General features: G+C 28.3%; 1 protein-coding gene across 1 annotated transcript; it reads right to left on the bottom strand.

Annotated features, from left to right (window-relative positions):
• Positions 1-2422: 2422 nt before the first annotated feature.
• Positions 2423-4257, bottom strand: LOC18094704 (protein TIFY 10A). The gene is made up of 5 exons (XM_006369057.3): positions 3963-4257; positions 3649-3850; positions 3290-3549; positions 3111-3168; positions 2423-2956 (listed from the first exon to the last, which is right to left on the bottom strand). The coding sequence occupies exons 1-5, from the start codon at positions 4111-4113 to the stop codon at positions 2818-2820; spliced, it is 810 nt and encodes a 269-aa protein (XP_006369119.3). The 5' UTR covers positions 4114-4257; the 3' UTR covers positions 2423-2817.
• Positions 4258-17760: the final 13503 nt, after the last annotated feature.

The following is a 17760-nucleotide window of genomic DNA, read 5'->3' on the forward strand; positions in this document are numbered from 1 at the left end:
CTAGTTATCCTATGAAGATGACACCCATTCCAAGTCTTATATCAAGCCCTGCACATGTAGTTACCCTAAGTCTTATTGCACCAAGTCCTATACATGCTATAACAAGTCCTATTAACATTCTTGATGATGTAAATTTGAATGGTAACACTATTTTTAATATTTCTTCTTCTTATTCTCTTTGGTTTCACTTCTCATAACCTTAACTTTTATAAGCTAATAACTTCTAGTGGTTATGGTGCCCAACCCGAGAAACCTTCTTTGGTGGAATTTCGACCTCTTATAGAGGTCATTTATACTAATAGAGATAGAGAATTTATGACTTTCATATTGAGATATAATCCTTTATCTATAGATAATCATGACTAAAATATAGATATTTTTGCCATAATGTCTAAATTTTCATGGGATATATAATAATAAAGAGGAGGTAGTCTGTCTCATTAGTTGACCAATATGTCAATAACTTTTCATGTGAGTATGGAGCTCTTGATCTTATTATTATTATTATTTACCATTACTAATGTAATTTTTTTTAAGAATTTTCAAAATATGTACTAACTCTTAGAAGATGGGAAGGAGAACAAGAGCACATAACAAATCATTGATGCTAACTCATCAAAAAATCGTAACCTGTAAGAAAAAAACAAGCTCATATAGAGGAGAGTCTTTGTGAACTATAGTCTACCTATCACTCCTTACATACAGAAAGAGATACTTTCTAGACAAAGCTCACATCTCTTCATGCTGCCATTGTAGAGTCCAAACGAGAAGTGGCTAGTTGTAAGAAAAGACATGAGGAGCTTGAAAAAAAAATACTTTTTGATGCTTATAGTGCACTAGCTAGTCTGCAGTATGAACCAACTGAGGAATAGGGTGAGCTAGCTCAGTTACAGGTAAAATGTTCATGTTTACAAGGCCCAATAGAGAATCCATCTGACTTTAGGGCCTGTTTGAGAGTGTGATTGACGTTACTTTTCAAAGTGCTTTTCGTGCTGAAATGCATCAAAATGATGTTTTTTTTTGTTTTTTTAAATTATTTTTGAGATCAGCGCATCAAAACGATCCAAAACATAAAAAAAAATTTTAATTTTTAGCAAAACAGAAATTCAATTTTTTGAAAACGCGGGTTAGCCCGCATTTCTAAATGGGCTCTAATACTTCTTATAACAACAGTTTTGCACTAAAAACAATAGTGGAGGAGAAATTGGTTGATATGATGGGAGAGCTTCATTTCTACAATAGCCTCAAAACATTGATGTATACTTCTCCAATTTATTTCATGGAAATGTGCCTTGTTTTAATGAGAGATCGTGTGACCTCTAAAGGTCAATACTTGTCTGATGAGCTAAACCAAAAATACAAGACTACAAGTAGTATCTGTATTTTATTTGATGTATTTAGAGTTGTATTTCTATTATGTAATGTTGTTGTATTTATTGTGTAGTATTGTGGGGTGATTGTTTCAGTGATCAATAAAAGGAAGTGGAATTTATTATTTGACTATCTATTTTTATAGTATAAACTAAATGTAAATTGGAGACTAGTAATTTCAAGAGAAAACAACTATAGGATCCAAATTGATGAAAAAAAGGTCTAACTTGAAGAAAATTTAAAGTTGGGGTTAAAATGGCCAAGATTAGGTATAACTTGATTTGTACCAAACTACAAATGTAGCTCAGTCTGACCGAACTGAGCAATAAATGTAGTATGATTTGACCGAGCTATTGTTTATCTTGGTCTGACCTAGGCTACTTAGAGGAATTTTTTAACTTGTAGAAAAATTAATCTTGTGGAAAAATAATCGATTTTCCAACATTGCTCTTTTGGTTTTAAAGCTTTGTTTACTCTGTAAATTTCCTCCTAATCTAGAGTTTAGGATCATTCCTTGTAGAAGAATAATTAAGTACAATTTCCTTGATTCATTAGACCTTGTTTAGAAGTGCCCTTAAACAAGATAGTTTTGTTGGAATCCTATGAGACTTGTTGAAGAAAGCCATGTTCCACTAAGTGAGAAGCAATAAAACTTTAAGAGTAAATAATTGATTATTAACAACAACATAACTTAATTAATTTCAAAGTGCTCTAACAAGTAAATTAATTTATTTGATTTTGTTTTAATTTATATAAAGATATATTATATGATTAGCATGTATATCATAACCTTGTTTTGATATCAATTGGAAGTTTGATATATGCTTAATGTGCATTGTTAGAATCTTTATATATAATTTTTTTTTGTTACTATTCCAAATTGTTATATTCTAATTATATTATATTTTTATAAACTAAATATATTTTCCTCACTTGTATAATTTTATTTGTGAATATTGGACAACATTTCCCTCCAAACCTAATAGGATGCACCGGATCCCAAGCAAAAATCAATAGAGTACGTTAAAAAGAAAGAAAGAAAGAACAGAAATGTTCCAATTAGCTTGAAAGCCTTCAGCATTATTCACATTATGAATATATATAATTATAAATTATAAATATATACAAGAGATTAATTTCAAAATTTTGTGCGTGAATGGGCACAAGGCACAAATTAAACAGACCTAGCTACAACAACATGTAAGCAAATATATATAATTATAAATGTTCCAATTAGCTTGAAAGCCTTTAGCATTATTCACATTATGAATATATACAAGAGATTAATTTCAAAATTTTGTGCGTGAATGGGCACAAGGCACAAATTAAACAGACCTAGCTACAACAACATGTAAGCAAATATAATATAACGATTTTAATTAAACTGAACTAATCATGAAAAGCTACACCGAATGGTGAGCTAATTTCTCACCAGCTAGCTAGAAGTTACAACTTAAGCTCTAGCTGCTTTGATGATTGGCCTTCGTTTAGGGCAAGCAACGAGTTACTGTCTTCTTTGGGTCTTGACGAACTAGGAAGATCATGAGTTGGGTTGTGTGTTTGATACGGTGCTCTTGCTGTAACCCTGAAAAATAACCAAATAAGATTTAGATTCGATAACTAGCATTTAATCATTTATAAAGTAATTGATGTTGTAGTAACGATTGTTTTTCAAAATGTTTTTACTTGAAAATATATTAAAATAATTTTTTTTATTTTTAATTTTAACATTTTAGTACCTTTCTTTCCTCTTGGAGAAGAACCGATGAAGTGATGCTCTTGTAGCATGTGGCACATCTGTAAGAAAAAAATGAAAAGGAGGGTTATTGCAAGGATATAAATTCACTAATTAAAGCTTAAAAACTATTAACAACTTAATCTATTAGAACGATATTTACATTAGAAAACAATTGTTTACCTGAACCGTTAGGCGCTTCAGATTGTAAATGCAGTCTTTGTTGGGCATTATTGGAATCAAGAGCAGCAACAGAATTGGCGGAGTTAACTTTTATTATTGAAGGATCAGAGGGAAACCCATTAGGACTGATAGAGCTTCCCTTGGTGGCCAAAGCCATGATCTCCTCGGCCTTACCAGCCGGAATGTCATTAAACACAGTCAGTTTTCCAGCGTAAAATATAGTCATTTGGGTAGGTCCAGGATCCATTGTAGATGATTTCCTAATGTCATAAAAACAGCATAAAAATCTAGCACATGAAAAGAATAATAAAATCGGGAACCAGAGTTTTCTATACATATGAATGCATGCATGTTGATACCTCAAGTGATTATCAGCCTTGTTGATGGCGTCTTCTGTGTAATTTGAAGGACTGAAACCCACAAACTGAGGAAAGAAATCCATGGATTTCATCATGTTTGAAGATGCCACAGGCTTTTGTCTGAAAGTGATATGTTCAGATGAATTTTCCATGTTGGTGAGTAGATTCAATGTTGTTGCTGGCAAATCAGATGTCTCAGGACCTAAAAACAACATCAAACAGAAAAAAGATAAGAAACATACACACACACACACGTCTCTGTATAAATCTGCGTTTGAAAGAAAAAGAAAAAAAAGAAAGAATTTTAAGGGTACCTTTAACTTCAGGAGCCTTTCCATTGATTCCAAGGCTGATGTCTCCAAAGCTCCCTTTCTCCTTCAAGTACTGGCTCAAAAGATTGCATTTTTTAGCAAAGCTCGATATCTGGTCAGGTGACTTGCAGGAATTCTGTGCTAAATTCGCCATGGATGATGAGAATATCCAACAGATGGGATGTTGTTAAGGGAAACAATTCCTGTATCTGGTGGAGGGGGTCGAGCAGGAGGAATATAAGGAGGGCGTTAGGTTCACGAGCATGTTCTTTGAACCTGATTAGCCATGAGTTGTCATTGTTCTACTATCTTTGAATTTTAAACGGGTCCATTGTTCTTTTGTTTTTCAAGCACGTTTTTCAGCACGAGAAAAAGAAGGTTGAGGATAAGAACGGGTCAAGAAAACGAAAGCAGACGCCAGGAGTACTTCCCCGAGTTACTCGTGGTTTTACAGAATTTACGATAATGGCCTCCCATGTTATTAGATGTACGTGTCCAGTTACCCCGTGCTGCATCAAAAGTTTTTTAATTACATGATTGAGAAGGGAGGTTGTATTTTAAAATATTTTTCATGTTAAAATATATTAAAATAATATTTTTTTTATTTTTTAAAATTAATTTTAAAATTAGAGCATCAAAACAATTCAAAACATATAAAAAAAGTAATTTTTAACAAAAAAAATTTTGAAACTTTTTAAAAATACGGATTGACCCGTATTTCCAAACGTTTTTTAACTTAAAAATAGAAGATGCAGATGTTATCAATATTTTTTTTTTTCATCTGTAAAAATTTTAATTATAAATTAAAAAGTTAACATGTATATTTAATAAAATAAATTATGAATCATATCATCAATAAAATTTTAAACACACTAAAAAATAAGTCATAAAACTAAAAGACAAATGCATATTAAAATATATAATCTGGAGCTTTTCAAATTTTTTTATTTAATAATATGGTTATATAATAAAATCTTGTTTGGTAAGAAAAATAATTCAAATTCCATACACACAAAATAATTTTATATTTTCTTAACAAAAAAAAATATAGTTTTTTGAGCTTTGTTGTTTATTCAATAAAAATAAAAGCAGTTAGAATAAATATAAAAAATAAATAAATAATTTTAAATAAAGATTAAAAGGTATCTCATTAATTAAAACTCATTTATCATATTAATGCAACCTTTTTCTATGTATTTTTATTGGGATAATTGATTTTTAAATAATACCTCATCAAAGCCATAATTTAAAACAATTATGTTTTGATATTTTTGATGCAAGTACATTAAAAAAAAAGAATAATAAATTGTCTCCGTTGCCATAGAAAATGTTTTGGAATATTTTTTTAACTGATTATGCAATAATAAAACAAACTCACAAAAACAAAAAAAACTTATGAAGGAAAATATATTTTTTTTGAAAAAAAACCATATTTTTCGGTTCATGTAATTTTTTATTTTGTAAAAAAAAGTTGTTTTTTATAAGCTACATGGTTCATTGAATTAAATATAAAAAAATCTTAAAAAATTATTTATAAAAACTATAATGATTTGAACTTTATTTTCTAAGAAAATTCAAGACCACGAACTTAAAAAAAGTCTGCATGGTAGTTTCACATATAATAATTAATGAAATGATTGCTAACATTATAAAATAATACAACAATATTATTTGAAAATAAATCCTACGCTAAGTGATATTTAATTAAATAATGTCTTGAGTATAATTTTAATTATTTTATTATAACAAATTTCAACTGTATCATTTTATTTCAAACAAATTAATTTGCTGGTGTAATTATTATTTTTATTAATCTATTTTTTAAATATATATATATACACACACACACACACACACATACATAGTTTTTTAGTACTAGGTGTTTTATTTGATAAAAACCAAAAGAAATGAACATAAATATAAAAGAAAATTGGATGCTTTGAAATAAGAAAAAAAAAAGCATATGTTTAATTAAAACCCTTTTCATCTTATTAAAGTGCTTGAGTTTTTTTTTTTGGAATCTTTGTCACTAGAATATATATTTTTATAAACAAAGCTTATCAAAATTATAAAATCAAGTTTTAATGAAATAAAGTTTTGATAATTTTAACGTAAATGTATTTTAAAATATAAGAATACGAAATTGCTTGCGTGATGTCTACTTTTTTAATTTAATCTAATACATGATAAGAAAAATACATATGGAGAAAAGCCAACAAAAACAATTAAGAGAAAAACAAAAAACAAATCTTGAAGGAATGTACAAAAACAACATTAGCTAATATTATAAAAAAAATGCAACAATTTAATTTAGAAACCAAATAAGAATAGAAAGATATTTAATAAAATATTTTTAATTTTTTTAATTTAATAAATTTTATTAAAATAAGAGAAATTAAACAATAAAAACTTAACACAAAAATACAAGTGTTCGGATGGGTGACTTAGCACACACAACACATAACAAAAGAGGTCAGATACATGTGGGCTTGCAAAGTTAGGTCTACGTATTTGATCATTTTTTTTAAGTGGACAGGCTATGCATCATCCATTTAAAAAAAAAAAAAAAACAGATAACACATTATATGCATTGACAAATGATTCGTCGTCTGTTAATGTAGATTTTGCCCACCATATAGGTGATTAGAAAGTCAGGTCCCATGTTTCTAGAATCCAAAATCTAATTTTCAACACATTTTTATTTAAAACCACTTAATAAATACTTTAAGAATCTCAATATATCAATTTCTGACCTCAAGAAATAATAAGAAAAAAAAATTATAACAAAAAATAATTTTTTAACTTTGATCTTTTTTTAGTGATATGAAAATTTAAAAACATCGCAATGATATTATTCTCGTAAAGAGAAACTTATTAACACTAAATTTGACTTTCTTACTCCTAAAATTTGACTAATTAACATCTTTTTCTCCCATCCACTATTTTTTATCAACTCTCTCTCTCCTAACAACATAGAAGAACTGAACAAAAAAAAAAAGTGTAGGATCTAAAAGTCAAAACCTCAACAAATAGAGATAAAAAAAAAGAAAAAAAAATTTAAAGACCAAAATTTTAAATTTTTTGACTCATAAATAGTAAAAAGGGCTATGTTTTTGTTTTAGTATCAAATTTGATCCCCATGATTTTTATATTTTTAATAAATAAAATTGAATTCTATTTTACTAAATTGAGTATTAAGTTAATGTCAAATCATTTTATTGACACCATGAAAACCTTATAACAAGCTAATCAAAGAAATTACTATGCAAACGGAAGCATAACAAGGATAGCAACAAGTATAGAAAGATAGGTAACTAGCTGAAATATGGTTAAAATACAAAAAAAACCCTAAATTTTATTATATTTTTGAAATAATAATTTAATAAGTTGTGCCTTTTTAAGAGGTTTATCAGTTTTTATAAAGGTCTAAAACCAACTTTAAATAGATGGGAAAATCAGAATATTAAAACAAAAAGATAAGATAGCTAAAAAACTAAAAACGAACTTTAAATAGGTTTATAAGTTTTTATTTATTTATCTATAATGAATATGAAATCATATTAAAATTAAAGTTGGTATAACTTTTATAAACTGATTTAAGTTATTTTTAATTTTTTTTATTAAAAAAACATAAGTATGTTGGATAGAAATAACTTTTGACTTAAATAAGAATTTTGTTATGAAATTGAGTAAAAATTCCGATTCAATGAAAGTTAGAAATTTGAACTTTTAACTTATGAATTATAATTATAATTCATGCTATATTTTTTAAATAAAAAATTGCTTCCAGTAATTTTAATTTAAAGTTATTTTATAGTAATTTAGTCATGAGTTATTTATAAGATGTAAATTTTGGATTTTAACTTAAAAGAATATATAATTTAAAAATCATGTCAAAACGTACTCTAAATTCTAACAATTTATGTAGTGCAAATAACACTACTCCAAAACATTATTTCAAGAACTAAACCACAGGGCAGAGACGGTATTTTTTAAGTAATTTCGGAAACTCGGTTGTCCTTTTGAGTAACTTCATCACAGACGCAGGTACCTGTCTTCAATGTTAGGTTGGGTAGGGACGGTATTTTCTTCTGTACCGGCACGCGTGTAGGACCCACGTTGCCTTAAAAATTAATTAAAAGCGAAACCGCTGCTTATTATTCACGTTTCTTTTTTTTTTATATATATATATAATAATAATACTAATACTAATACTAATAATAATAATAATAATAATAATCGGTTGACCTCGTTTATTGTTTTTCTGGTTTTCATAATCATGAGCACGTGATAAACATTTAGGCTAAGTCCTTCCAGTTTCCGGGTCAATTTGGTCATTTTATCAATGTAGGATCCACTTGTACATGACATGTGTCAACATCTTATAAGGGCTCTTTAGCTGTTTAACGTACTTCGATGGCGGAAGATGCTAACGTGCGCTGGTGAATACAGTTCACGTTCCCGCCCTTTTCACGTGGCAACTGTCAATTTCTAGAGTTCGAAAATATAGGTTTAAAAACAATTATAATTTATAATTTTTTTATAATTTATTATTATTAACTAGTGTGCAGCAACGTGAAACTCAATTATTAAATTAAGTTCATAGTTTTTATTTTTACAATAATAATAATAATAATAATTGTAATAATAATTATGATAACATTAATAATAATTATGATGCTAATAAAAATAATAATAATTTTAATGTTAGTTATAATAAAACAAATGGTGGCGATAATAATAATAATAATAGTTGTTGTGGTGGTAACAATATTGCTACTGCTACCACTACTACAAATAACAACAATAACAACAACAACAATAATAATAATATAAAAAAGAAAAAGAAGAAGGAGAAGAGAAAGAAGAAGAAGAACGATGATGGTGATAAAAATAATAATAATAGTTGTTGTGATGATAGTGATAATCACAATATAAATAGCAATAAAACAATAATAATGATGATGATTGGAGTAATGGTTGTTAAAATAATAATAATATTATTAATAAAAATATTACTATTATTACCAATAATGATAATATTAGTAGTTATTATGTTGGTGGTGGTGATAATAATAATAATAATAATAATAATAATAATAATTGTGGCATAATGATAATAGTAATAGTGATGGTATTGCTTATTAATAATAGTAGTGATAATGATTTTGATTTTTATTTTCTGAATTGTTATTTTTTAAAATCATTTTGTATGATTAGAATTTTTTTCAATTTTATCCTTTAATATTTAATTTTTTGAAATTTTTTTCTAGATTGGTGTTTTAAGTTTAATAACTCGGGTTACAAATTCAAAAAGTTAACACAAATTTTTTTAAAAATTTATAATTCTTTTTATTTTTACTCTGGTCATTCCAGTCGCATAATTTGAATCACAGGTTTGATAAAATATCTCATGTTATCTTAGCCTTAATTAATGTTTTTACATAGTCATAAACAATTTTTTATATCCTTCTTTATCCATTTTTAATACTAATTTTGTTTTTTTCAATAGTTCAGTTCCTCGACAAAGCACGAGCACAAAGACTAATTGTTTATCTATATCGCATTCAATTAATGTCATAATCGGATGATAGTTAACTATCAGTACTGATTTAAACTATTTTACAAGCTTTGAATATCATTTTAAATACTAATTTTGAATAATTGAGACAAAAAGTAAAATGATAAATTAAGCCTTAATTTTCTACAAGTGAAATACGAAACCTTTAAATTTCTTGAGTTTAGAAACAAATTGTTATAAAAAATTAAATTAAAACAAAATTCCTATTATTTAAAGATATGGGGAAAAAATGTCATTTGATAGACAAATTATTGTTCTTGTGTCATCCGTTTTTCGTTTTCGTTTTATATATTTTTGCTAATATTGTTTAGGACAAATTAAAGAGGAAAAAGTGTTAATAATTATTTTAAGATTTTAATTTAAAAATAACATTTAAAGATACCTAACTTATGCAAAGAATTCTAAGATATTAACATATTAAAAAAATTTGAATACTCGATTTTTCTAACTGTATATGGTGAAGTGCTAATATATTAGAAAAGATGAATACCTGATTTTGATAATTAGATATATTTTGTAATAACCAATTTATATTATAGAAGGATTATTTTGATATTAAAAGCTTTATCTATCAATAATACCTGTGCAACTAATATAATTTTTAGTCAAATTGTACTATTAATTTGTTTAATTTTGATATTCTCAATCCAAATAAAAAATAAATTAAAAATCAAATATCCTACATAACATTACCATAATCAAGAAAAATGCTTAAAAACTCTAAAAAAGGAAAAATATCTAAAGCTTATAAAAAAAAAAAACTTGAGATTATACACACACACACAAACAAACATATCATATTTCGATTAAAAAAATCCATATATATTGATTGAAAATTAGAATAAAACAACTTTAATTGCATGTATAGAATTCTATATCACTAGCACGTATATTTTTCTTATTGACCCATAAAAATCGATGGTTTGGTTCAACATTCCAACTATAATTAGTGATTTTATAATTATATAGATGGCTGGAATTGTCAGAAACTTTACAAATATAATCATCTGAGAGGCTCTGCTTGAATACATTTTGGTAGTGTTTGGGAACACAGTTAAAACCATGTTTTCTAAAAATTTAAGTTTTTTTTGCTTAAAATTAACGAATATATATATATCATTTTGATATGCTGATGTCAAAAATAATTTTTTAAAAATAAAAAAACATTATTTTGATGCATTTTTGAGTAAAAAATACTTTGAAAAGCAACCGCTACCACACTTTCAAACACCATCTTTATTTTCATGACTTTTAAAAGCCATAAAAGCACTTCTTTTAACTGCTAAAAAGTTTCAATTTCTTTTTAATTAGTCTTGCCAAATAAAAAAAACGTGGTCTAGCCTTGAATTTTTTTAACACAATAAAAAAGGTAAAATAACATAATCCATAAAATATTTAAAGAAATAATACAATTTAATGAGTCGTAAGTCTTATCTCCAACTCACATATCGTATAAGAGACATCTGATTCCAAACGAATTATAACCTCATCTAATTTCTTCTCATCTCTCTCTCTCTCTCTCTCTCTCTCTTTACGGTCACCACCTATCCCCATGAACTCGTTATTGCCCAAAGTCACACCTCTCTCTCCTCACCGTAAAACACCTAATAAGGCATCACGAACCCAACCCCCCACTATCCACTACAACATGCCTCTCTCTACTTAAAGGTCTCACACTAAGTTTCAATAACCACCCATCACTATCACCATTCTCTTTCAACACTTAGAGGTTTATTACACACTTTTCCTCTATCAATTTAGTATAATTTGTTCTAATTTATGTTATTTGTTGATTTTGAAAATGTTAAGGTGTAGAAATAAGAATTTTTAGAAAACATTTGCATGCTTCCTGACCACATATTGATTACAACTTTGGTTGAGCGATGAAAGCGTAAAACTCATACGTTCCACCTATATGTTGGTGAGATGACACCTACCCACAAGATGTCGCCATGTTAATTGGCCTCCCGATAGACAGTTTTCCAGTGATAGGACGTGGAAGGTTGATTGACGAAGATGATACATGTGGTTGTCTATTAGGACGAGTGTCTGTGACCAGTGCTTATAGCGGCTACAATATCAAACTGATATGGCTAGAAACTAATTTCAAGACCTCCCAATGGACGTGTCATAAGATCAATTGGCTATGTATGTTGGAGCATATATAATGCATGTATTTGGAGGCTTTATTTTACAAGTATTGTAGGTAATGCATTTCCAGTTTTTTTTCTTACATAGCTTAAGAACTTTTGGTCCGTTTCTAACTACAACTGGGGGGCATACTTGCACATCTATACTAGTAGCTATATAAAGCATGCTTCAAGAAGAGAAGACAAATAGTCGAGTGTCTACTATTTCTCCAGGTATAATTATTTTAAATATTTCCCATCAAATAATTTACTTTATTTATGAATTAATTTCATTTTAAATACTAACTTAGAACTTTAAATGTAAATTAATCTAGCTTTGGTCGTGGGAGTATCTCTATATCGAATATCCAGAGAATTGGGGTAATAATATGTTCAACCCTGACACCTAGAGGCAATTATCTATAAGATTTAGGTAATAATAAAATTTAATAAATTTTAAAACAACACATTATTTATATAAATTAAATGTAAAAAATATACTAATTTTATGACTTGTCATATCAGATGGTGTGAGGCTAGACATTTCATTTTGAATCTAACTCACGTTCATAGGTTTTAGTTGGACGAGTTGGACACATAACAACCTCACTGATATGGTTTTTAATAATGTATTTTTTTTATTTAGGCATCAATTTTTTAGTTTTGACTTGTTTTATAATATATGTCTTTTATGTCTTAATATGCTATTATTAGTATTACCTATATATCACGAGGGGGATGATTTATGGTTGGCACTGGTCCTGCTACATTGCTTTGATATAATTACGATACATTGCTCTAATAGGGTAATGTGATATTTTGGCCTATCTTAGTGCATCTTAGATTATGTTGATACATGTGATGAATTGAATAATATCATTCATCAGGGTAAGTGAGAAGGGAATTAATTGGCGATTCGATTATCATACCCAAGTCTTTGGAATGCCGCTACATTGCTTTGACATAGTTACGATACATTGCCTTGATCGGGTAATGCAATAGTTTATCCTATCTCAGTATATCCTAGATTATGTTGAAACAAGTGATGAATTGAATACTATCATTCATAAGGGTAAGTGGGAAGGGAATTGGTTGGTGATTCATGCATCGTACCTATATCTTTAGGATACTAGAAGATATTGACTATTTATGGAGCAGAAGACGATAATTGATTTAAATACCTATATGAGATGTTGATTGTCCATAATGTGCTAGTTTATTGCATCTATATGGTTGCATTTCTCGAGGCATCCATGAAATTCAATGCATTACGAGCTCAAATATCCGAGACATAATCAATTGGCATGCAATATTTTTATATAAAACATTTAGTAAATGATGATTATATTTTTATAAATGATGAGTGCTAATTAGTTTTCTTATTAATTAGATTCATTTCTTATTACGGGACACTCAGAGAGCAACATTCGTTATCCGTGAAGGCGTTAATGAGATGGAACATGCCCTAAATAACAATCCACTAAATTCATGTCGTGTTGGACTTAAGGAGGTTAAGGAGATTGATTGTCTTGAAGGAGCCTTGGCAGAATATTGATTGCTTATCGTGAACGAGGACATACTGTTAGGGAGATAGTTCTGTCCACGAGCGATCCAGGCTCACCTATGAGTTAGAGTGATTTTGGTGTTGACCCCTACACTGGCGCTACAAGCTCATCCTCGAGTTGGACAAGTTAGGGTGGTCTAGGCCCGTCAACGAGCCTTCTAGGCCTATCGATGAGATGGGTAATTTTTAGATGTAATTAGATTACGTGCTTTAATGTTTTTAAAATTATGAATTTAGTTTAAATTTGATAAAATTTTATGTTGATTTTTATTGAGTTTGATTATGAATTGTGAATTGTTATATTTGATGATATGTAATGTGTGTTATTTTTTTAATTGTTGTCACACTCGGACATCGCGGACCAATTAAAAAATATCTCGATATAGAAAAAGAACAGATATTTGACATCTTGTTCTTTTAGGGGAAAAGGTCTTGTTCAAGGAGTCGCCACCTAGTATTATGGTCACTGGGAACCCTAACTGGTCAACAGAGATTCTATGGTACGGGACTGGTTACGCAAAAGAAAAGATGCTATCACCCCTTAAGCGTCCTACCTAAGGCAGGTTGCATTGCTGGTTTTGTCTAAAATTGCTAAGAATTTGTTCTCCTTTTTTCCTTTTTTTATTCTTCCTTTTATGTTCCTGACTCTGGCGTCAGTGAACAATTCCTACGAATATTTCCAACTCTGGCGTTGGTAAATATCACACAAATCCAAAAAATACGATACTCCTGACTCTGGCGTCAATGAATATTTTTGTAAAAAATGAATTTGAAGAAGAAATTTTCTATGTTATTTTTTCTTGTTTATCCTTTATTATTATTTGCCCTTTTTAGATGGAAGTAAAAAAAAAAACATTACACGACATATTTGCATTTAACAGTAATAGTCTACAGATTGAGCACATCTACAAAAAATACAAACACAAAGAAAAAAAATAAAACAAAGTGCGAGGGGCTCACAAATAAATCAACGAAAGCCCCAAATATTTTTGGAATTTTCTATTATCGAAAAGGGGTTCGTTTGGTCAAATATCAAATTAGAATTGACATAAAAATTATGGCCAAGGCATAAGGGTGTGTTTTGCCAAGCACACCTTTAGCAAACACAATTTGGGTCGGTTAGGCCTAAAACCCAGACCCGGCCCACTCTCTTTCTTTTTCTTTTTTCTTTTTGGGCTGGATCCAGCCCAGCCATGCGTGAAAGGTTCACGCATGCATGTAACAGTAACCACTTAATTATTTTAGCAAGGAAGGAAGGAAACTTACCTAGGTGTGCGGCTGCTGGAGGCGAAGTCGAGGGAGACTGGGCTAAAAAAAAATGGTTGAGGGGGGCGGCGGCTAGTATAGGGTTCACCGCCCCCTTCCTTTTTTATGTTTCTCTCTTTTAGGGTTTCTGGTAATGGCCTCCTCTTGGGGTCTCTTCTTTTAAGGTTTCTCTCTCATATCCTTTTTTTCATACCTTGAGATCTGTATTTATAGTGCTAGAGTCCATTCGCGTGTGAGAAACCAAGTTTCAATCAAACTCATTCTCTTTTTTAAAGTTTGAATTTGATTAAGAATCAAATTTGAAAGCGGATAACTATCATTATCTTGAAGACAATGATTATCTTGAAGATAGAGATTATCTTGAATATAAAGATAGAATGACAAAAGCACATTGTAGTCCTTAATACGCAAGTTCACAAATCACACTTTTCATCGAAATAAATCTCTGATATTTTAATTTTACATTTTAAACCCTGTAAAAATTAAATTAAAAGCCAATGGGCCAAAATTGGGTTACAACAATTGTGTTGGGGAGATGAATTGAGGTTTGTGTTGATCCATATGTTATGTTATGTTGGTTTTTTTTTTTTTAATGATAAAGAGTAGAGAGTCTTGGGAAAAATACCCTTACCATTTATTTTAGAGAGTCATATAACTCGCACATGACACGCGAGTTGTAGATAAGACTTACAACACGTGAGTCATAAATGAGGTTTGCAACTTACAAAATTATTTTATTTCCTTAAATATTTTCTAGAATATGATATTTTGCCAAGAAAAAATTAATTGTGCTAATGTAAAAAAAAAAAAAAAAAACTCCTAACCTTGAATACCTTTTCTTTCCTTCTTTCCAAATGGAGAAAAACTTGTAATTTGACGAAGACGACAGGAAATAAAAAAATTTTACGCATGCTCTTGGCCATTAAATGGAAGGGTCAAGAGTCATGACTACACACACATATTATTGACAACTCTAAAAGAATTGAGGTTAAGGTATTGCTCATATAAATACTACACTAATTTTTTTAATTAATTTAATGAGTTATTTTTTTCTACTACAACACTATAAGGAACTGGGGTTGAGGTACTACACATACAAGCACTACCTTAATTTTTTTATTTTTTTAGTTCTTTAGCTTTTTTTTTTCAATTGCATCATTTTGTTGTTAATTTAATAAGTTATGGACAGTAATAGAAAAATTAAATTCATGGAGAGATGACCAAAATATAAAACACGGGAAAATCATATGGCCAATTTAAAATTCACATGAAAAGTTCTTTTCACCCAAAAGTTTATTTCGATTATTTTTTAGTTATTGAGATTTTTCAGCTACATCCCTTTTGGTTAATTTAATAAGTTATGGTTTAAATTTGTGATGGAAAAATTAAATTCAAAGAGAGATGACCAAAATATAAAACACGAGGGAATCACATGGCCAATGTAAAATTCACATGAAAAGTTCTTTTGGTTCAAAAGTTTATTTTATTCATTTTTAATTCTTGTATTTGAGAGATGAGAGATAAACTTGCTAAAAATAGCAAATGAAAGATAGTTTTTGGTTAGCTATATTCTGACCACAAAAAAAAGTGATTTTTGTGTTAATATGTTCCTCTTCTCAAGAGAAATTTGATGGGGATGATGCTTTCCCTATAAATATTTTGGGAATTGTAAATCAAAATCAGTTTGGTTTTTTCTTCAGTTGATTTTTATTTTTAAAAGTGATTATTTTTATGTTTTGAGATAAGTAACTGCTTATTTGAGGTTTATATTGTGTGTTTGAAAGTGTTTCAAGTAAAAAAAAAGATAAAAATTGAGTTCTAAGGTTCAAAAAAATAGACCTTGATATTTCAGTCATTGGAGTTAACTGAAAAATAGCTCAACTTGTTTTTTTTTTTAAAAAACTACTCGTCATCCGCTCTTGAAGGGGAAAAAAACATGGTATAAGCATATGCTTTTTAATTAAATCCAAACACGCGGGCTTGACCCAGTAGAGCATGACCTCATTTTTATTTTGATTAATAAAATAAACTAATTAATACCCTTCCTGTTTTTTTACTTTATATTATTTTTTATTTAAATCTAAATTAATGCCCTCTCTCTGTTTTTTTAATTTTAGTTCATTTTTTAAAATATTATTTCATTTTTATTTTTTTATATATATTTTTATAATATTTAAAATAGATTATTATAATATATCTTTTATTTATTTTTTTGTATTTGATATAAATAAATTATATTTTCTTGATGTATTTATAAAAATAAAAATAATTTTTTCTTGATAAAAAAAATAAACTCTAAAATAAATAAATAGGTAAATTAAAACACATAAATTAAAAAGAAAAATCAAGGTTAAATATTTGCATACTTAGTTGTCTTTTGTTTTTAGAAGAAAGATTAACTTTCCATTTAAATATTTAATTAGCATAAAAAATTCTTTCGCAACTTATCGATTCATATATTTTTATAATTTATTTCATTAAGTATATATAGTATTTTTTTAGTTTCTCAATTAAAACAATTATGATACAATAAAATATATCTATAATATTAATATATTTTTCTACTATGTTAAAAATTAACTTGGAGTTCTAACTACATCATAGCGTGTATTTTAAAGCTAGTATATATATGATTGAGGTAACTATAATTTAGTTTTTAAAGTTTATCAAAATTAATTAATTTATCATATTAGCAATAATTAAATAGTTTCTTAATTGATGTTCAACGTCCTCAATTTAGGAGGTGTTCGAGAGTGTGGTAGTGATTGCTTTTCAAAATACTTTTTGCTCAGAAATGCTTCAAAATAATATATTTTTTAAAAAGTTATTTTTGACATCAGCACATCAAAACAATAAAAAAAAACATGAAAAATATTTATTTTAAACAAAAAAAATTAATTTTTTAAGAATCACAGTTTCAACCACTTACTTTCTCCTAGTCATATTTCCTTACGTTACCTAATTCTCTATTATTTTTTCTCAATAAAAAAAATATATTATTAATTTCTAAATCAACAGATCAATCCATTTTTTTTTGTTATTTTTGTTTCTATACACCATACAAAATCATAGTTCTTAAAACCAGCTCGGTGATCGATTCGACTCAAGACCAAGGTCACAAGTTTTGATTGATTTATCAGGTCGTCCCAGATCAACCCTATTTTTTTATAAAACAAAACGACACTGTTTTTGTTAAAACAATAAATAGTCAACGAGTTGCAAACAGGTTTTTGATCAAGTTTTTCTGGGTCTACCTGGGTT

The sequence above is a fragment of the Populus trichocarpa genome, chromosome 1 (genome assembly GCF_000002775.5).
Source record: "Populus trichocarpa isolate Nisqually-1 chromosome 1, P.trichocarpa_v4.1, whole genome shotgun sequence".
Classification (NCBI taxonomy): Eukaryota; Viridiplantae; Streptophyta; class Magnoliopsida; order Malpighiales; family Salicaceae; genus Populus; species Populus trichocarpa.